Raw genomic sequence first — 6,853 nt, 5'->3', positions numbered from 1 at the left:
TGTTATTATTTTTATTTGTATTAGCTAATATTCTAAAAATTTGTAATAGTAAAAACTATTACTAAACTATTTTCATATTATACTACCTTTTGACTTATTTATATTGTACACATTTTTACATGTAGTTTTTTAAACATTTTTTCAATATTATATTTTTTTTTTGACGTTTGACATATTTCTATATTATCCTATTTTTATTTTTATTTTTTATTAGCTAATAATCTAAAAATCATTACATCTAAATACTATTTATATATTGTACTACTTTTTGACATTTTTTTTTTGATTTTTTTGATATTTATATTGTACACATTTTTACATGTAGTTTGAATGATATTATTGATTATTTGTTTATTTAGATTATTATTATTATTATTATACAAATACAATCAATATTTTATAACAATTTTATTTTTATTTTTTCTATTTTAATAATTAACACTATACATAATTATTAGTTACTACTTATGTATAAAACTTATATTTATAATATATACTTTATGTATATAATAGTACAAAGTGTCCGCGTTCTGCAAAGTACCTTTTTACCCGACCGTACAAAGTGTCCGCGTTTCGCACTTTTAATGCTTGACCGTACAAAGTGACATAAAACCGCGAAAAACGGACACTTTGTTCGGTCGGGTAAAAAGGTACATTGCAGAACGCAATAATAGTACAAAGTGTCCGCGTTATGCAGTTTAAACAATGGACCGTACAAAAGTGATCGCTTACCAATTGAAAATGTTTCATGGGGAGGGAGGAAATAAAATATACATTTACAATCAACTAAATATCAACAATCAATATCGACATTTTATATCTCATCACATGTCAATATAATTATTTTATATTGCATATAAAAATTAATACAAAAGTTTATCAAATTAGTAATTCATTTTTTTTATTTTTTATAATATTATGTTCAAATTCCTTAGCTATTTGGCAAGTTCATCAACCTTTTCGTTTAAAAATTTAACATCATCATGAATCGCCAACAGCTGAACAGCTATTAAAATAACCAACCTCTGACATATTGTTTCAAAGATACGTTTTGATTCTTTTAAGGGGTGAAAATATTTACTGTAAAAAATTGTGAAATTAAGAAATATATGTTCTAAATCCTAAATATTATTAAATTTGCAAAAATATGCACTGTAAATTTTTAATAATTTTATTCGTAGCGTTTTGAAATGGATTTCTAGCTCACTAAACAATAAATCTAATAGTAAAAAAAAAATATGCAATTGCAACAACTTTCAAACCGTAGTTTAGGTATCACTTGACACTTATTATTTAGATCCTTATTAGCTATAATATTCTTATACTTATTTTGTTTATTTCATACAATAAACCAACTTTTAAAAATGTTCAATTACAAATTTTACGAGACTATAAACTTTTAGATATAATAAAATAACTATGAAATTTTAAAACCTGTGTTTTAAAAACTAGTGTAAGCCATGTTGGAAATATTACTGAATTTATAGTTTTCATTTTTAAAATGAAATTCTTCTTCTTAATATTTAATTTGCAAAGTAACAACATTTATTTGATATAAATAGTTAGGTAATACAAAGCAGACTCATAAAAATTGATGCATTGATTTATTTGGCTAATTTTATTTCATTATCTTTGTATTGTGTAGGTAAATCTATTGAAATAATATTTCGTCTTATTATTCTAATTTATGAATACTTAATGAGGACGGTCATTTACAACTATTATTGTTATGTAAGATTTATTCTTATGCCTATAATTTAATTATGTTTAGATGTCCATGTTTATATACCAATATTAAAGCGGTGTTGGTAGCGGTGGTGTTAACAGCGGGCTCGTGGATGTGGTGGCGTTGCCACTAGGAATAGTAAGTACATATTTTAAAACCTACTAATTTGTTTTTTAAGTTGAGTTCTATCTACGGAAATTCATTATTGAGGTGTATCAAACGTTAAAATTATAATATAATATTATGTTAAACATGTGTACGAAGATGTGTGGTAAGAAGAATAATATGGCCGAGTTGCATCTCCAAAACAGGACGCAAGTTACCTATAAAATTTACCTTTTTTGTGGACGCAAGTAGTATGCAGCTGATCCATCGATCCACATGTCGCATTTGTTTTCATTTGAACTGTGTTGTTGTAACGTATTCCTGCCGTACAGTATGTAAACGTATATATATATTATTATCATTTATATTTTCTTCTATAAAAATAAAATGTCTCGTAAATTATTAGAGTATGACATTTAAAAATTATTTTCGTATGGTTATAAATTTGATGTTGAGAGTATAGATAATGACGTCGAATTTTTTCTCGTTAATGAGTGTATAGTAATAGTTCTTTGATTTTTAACTTCAGCCCCTCTTTGAAAAGGAAATTGAATCTAGTTGGTCCTATGGGGGGTCAAAAGTTAAGTAGTAGTTGTAGTTTTCAAAAGCGTCAGGAAAAACCCTGAAAAAGTAAAGGAAAAAAGGGAATTTTTACGCATAACCACTTTTCGACAAAATCGATTTTTTGATTTTGCTGTACCTAACTCGAAAACGAATCATTGTAAATACTTGAAATTTTGACTAAATGCTTATATTAGCGTTATCTATTTACGATTAAATTTTCAAAATATTTAAAATTTCTAACTATTTATAGACCATTAAAATTTTTGATTTTTCTAAATTTTTTTTTTGAAATACTGATAAAAAAAAGTTGGCTTTCCAAAAATGTATTAAAATGTAATACAAGGTTTATTATATGTTGTTTTTATTGTAGTCAAATAAAATCAAAAATCGTTAGCCACATTTTTTGTTTATAATCGTTAAAAGTTTTAATGTTTACAAAATATGTCAAAATCGCGAAAATTTTCAAGGAATTTTGAAGTTGAAAAATCATAAAAAAATTTATAACGTTAAAAAACCCAACACACGGTTCTCCATAACTTTTTCTTCAAAATCTGTAAAAAAAAAAACTCCAACGTCAATATAGAAATAATTTTATGAGCGTATGGAATTTAATTTTTACGAAATCGTGTAAATTACGATATATTACAATTTAAATATAGATAATACTATAATATATCCTATTAATTATCCTTGACTGACAAATCAGAATCGTTCTTCGTATATAATGGTACCTGTATTACGAAACGTCAAGATATTTAATCAGAATTATTGTATGTCAAATGTAGAAGAATATGCATTTGCATCAATATTCGGTAACCAATATTTCAAGTGGAAAATCAGAAAAATCAGTTAATTTGTTTTTATTTTTTCTTTAATGGAATGAAAATTACCACGCCGAGTATTGGTGATCGTGTGAATTGTAAATACTATAAATGTTATATTTATATCAAAATATGTACATACCGGACGCAATCGCCAATCGGGATATTTATTTAGTTTTAAAAACCACCGAAAATAGTATTTTTTTACCTATTCTATACAGGTTGAAATCAATATAAGTAAAAAGGAGTAATACGGAATTGGTTAAAATAAAATATACGAATTGGTTCCCAAAAAAATTATTTTCCAGTACATAACTGTTCAAATTGGCTCTCAAATAAAATCACTTCACTTATCGTCTTATCAGTATACAACTGTTACAAAATATGTACAAATCAATAATCTTATAATATTTTATTAGGTTTTAAGATGTTTGGGAAAGTTTATAAATATAATTTTATATCTAGTTGTTTTAATAGTATATGTTAAGTTGCACCTAATTATTATTATTGGCCAATATACGTATATAGCGTAAATTTGAATATAATATACTGAGGACTGAGCAACATTTTTAACCATACCTAGGTAATAGGTATTCTAGATCAGCGGTTCTCAACCTTTTTGAGTTCGCGACCCCCTATAATGTCACCAAGATGTCTAACGACCCTTTTGTAAAGTAAGCATTAAAAAATTGAATAAACTGTTATTGTATTTATTTATGTATATATTTTACAAAAAAAGTAATTATTTCGACTTACAGATAATTTTAAATAAATAGGTAATATAATATTAAATTTAAATTTTTTTTCGTCTTAAATATTTTACAAAAAAAGGTATACTATGTACATTTGAATATTTTTTAATTTAATGACTCTTTTGCTGTTGTTGATTTGAAATAATTTTGTCAATCCTTGGCTCAATAGATTTGGATAGACTTATTCTCATTGTTGGCGATATATCCAGCCGATTTCTCGATTTAGTTTTAATTGTAGTCATCGTAGAAAATCCTGCTTCGCATAAGTATGTCGTTGAAAATGGAATTAACTTTTTTAAAGCTTCCTCTGTCAATGCAGGATACTCAGATTGAATTTTGATCCAAAATTTACTTATGTTTTTATTACTATGAAAAATCTGTTCCAACCCTTTGTCTGAATACAACTCAATTAATTTTTCTTCATTTAATGATGATAATTTATTTTTTTCTGATTTAATAAATGGATTAATAACCCATAAATTGTTTAAACGAATATCTGTCGTTGGATCAAAATATTTAAGAAATTTTTCTTTTAGTTTTAATAAATGAATCGCAATAACATTTTGCATTTCATTTATTTCATTTTCATTTATTATTTTTTCTTCCACCATATTAAAAAAAGATGGGAACATATCAAACGTAAGCTTTTGTGATCTTTTTTCCCAAAGTTCGATTTTGTTAAGAAATGCTTCTATTTTATTGTTTGATGTAAAAATATTAGTATAGGACCCTTGTAAACTCAAATTTAAATCGTTGAGAATAGAGAATATATCTGAAAGATAAGCAAGATATGTTAACCATAAATTATTTTCAAAATAATCACCCAAGGGTGATTTTTTATCTTTCAAAAATATTTCCACTTCGGTTTTAAGTTCAAATAAACGAGTTAAACATTTTCCCCGTGATAACCATCTGACATGTGTATGTAATAGCAAACTAGTGTAATCTGAACCCATTTCGTCACACATGACTTTAAAAATACGCGTATTTACTGCACTAGATCGAATAAAGTTTATAATTTTAATGCAGGTATTTAAAACATTAAATAAATTTTCACCCATATCTTTAGTGGCCAATTGCTCTCGGTGAATGAAACAATGAGTTGAAATTATATCCTTATGAGCTATCTGTTTAATTCGTGCTACAAGACCATTAAACTTTCCCGTCATGGCTGCAGCACCGTCAGTACATATACCAATACACTTGGAAATAGATAGATCATTTTTGTCGAAGTAAATTAAAATAGCTTTGAAAATTTCCTCAGATGTACAAAACGTTGGTAAATTTAAACAACATAAAAACTCTTCATTTATGTCATTCAAATCGGTATCTACATATCTAATATAAATTAATAATATTGCTTCATTATTAATGTCTGTAGATTCATCGATTTGAATTCCATAAAATATAGATTTGTTTATTTTTTGAATAAGTTGATATTCAATGTCAACAGCCATAATATTTATTCTTCTGCTGATAGTATCATTGGACATGGGTATACTGTTTATTTTTGTTGCATATTCACTACCAAACAACTAAGTAAAAATATCTATCATGCAAGGTTTCAATAGTTTTTCACTGATTGTATATGCCTTTTTAGATTTAGCTATATGCATGGCTGCTAAATATGAACATTTTAAGTATTTTTTATCTTCAGTAGTAAAAGATTTGATATTTTTTTTATTTTCTTTAAACTCGTGTAATTTTCTTAAAAAAAAATCTTTATTTCGATTTTTATAATGAGCGTGATTTGTTTCAAGATGACGCAAAAGTTTATTAGGTTTTAGAGATGCATTGGCCAACACCATACTACATATAATACATTGAGGTAAATCTATATTATTTTCACGTAAATAAGTAAACCCGTATTCGACGTAATTTTCATTGTAGTTCAAAATTTTTGTAGTTAGTTTTACCTTTTTAAGTGGTGGTCTTAATTCATTTTCACTAACATCTGAATCAGGACCGTTCACAATTGCTGAAGATGAATTTGATGTTGAGGGTTGTTTAAAAAAATTTGACAAAGATGTTTGCTTACTCATTTTTTAATAATTAGGTATTGAATAAACGTACAATATGTACAAATAGCGTATAACTTATAATAACAATACTTTACCAGCGAGCTGGTGTACGACATACAACTGACGAACCACCGATAAAATACTCAGAACATCGCGTAATCGATTATATTGTCATCTTATCTGTAATTAGCCTTGCATTGTATTATAAATAAATAGTACGTTTTTATCGACTATCGGACTATCCAAACAAAAATATATATATTTTAACACTTACTATTAATAAAATTATAAAATTCTAAGTGAAACATTTTTTTTCCCACATGAATTGGCGACCCTAAAAAAATTGTTGGCGACCCCCAAGGGGGTCGCGACCCCCCGGTTGAGAATCGCTGTTCTAGATAATGTTTGAAGTGTGAAATATTTCATAAATCTATAATAATTCTATACAGTACCAACTCTATATAAAATGGGAATTGAATATATCATAATAATTTGAAAAGTTAATTTAACAAGATTGTATTATCATGAAAGGTTGTGGAACCAATTCGTACATTACGTGTAGGCTGTACATAATCAGGGAACCAACTCGTATGTTACCTGTAGAGTGTAGACAACCCGGGTTGTCCGTAAAAAGGTAATAAGAGCCACTTTTATCCGCAATCAGGTCACGTCCATAATTAAAAAAACCTAAAACTTTGTCAACAATTTTTTTTAGTTAAAAGATTGATGAAAAAAAAAATTGACATAAAAAAATTCAAGTCTGAAAGGACCAATTAAAAAACAATCAACATTTTATCATTGATACGTTTTAATTTCAATTATTTTGATTTTCTAGAATGCAAAATTTGCCACAAACGTGGCATT

General features: G+C 26.6%; 1 protein-coding gene across 1 annotated transcript; it reads right to left on the bottom strand.

The window, feature by feature from the left end:
• Window positions 1-4,078: 4,078 nt before the first annotated feature.
• LOC132925096 (SCAN domain-containing protein 3-like) lies at window positions 4,079-6,010 on the bottom strand. The gene is made up of 3 exons (XM_060989519.1): window positions 5,885-6,010; window positions 5,026-5,503; window positions 4,079-4,362 (listed from the first exon to the last, which is right to left on the bottom strand). Exons 1-3 carry the CDS (start codon window positions 6,008-6,010, stop codon window positions 4,079-4,081), a joined length of 888 nt encoding a protein of 295 aa, XP_060845502.1.
• Window positions 6,011-6,853: the final 843 nt, after the last annotated feature.

The sequence above is a fragment of the Rhopalosiphum padi genome, chromosome 3 (genome assembly GCF_020882245.1).
Source record: "Rhopalosiphum padi isolate XX-2018 chromosome 3, ASM2088224v1, whole genome shotgun sequence".
In the NCBI taxonomy this organism is placed as follows: Eukaryota; Metazoa; Arthropoda; class Insecta; order Hemiptera; family Aphididae; genus Rhopalosiphum; species Rhopalosiphum padi.
The sequence above is the reverse complement of the archived record's forward strand: the minus strand, read 5'-3'. Positions and strand labels throughout refer to the sequence as shown.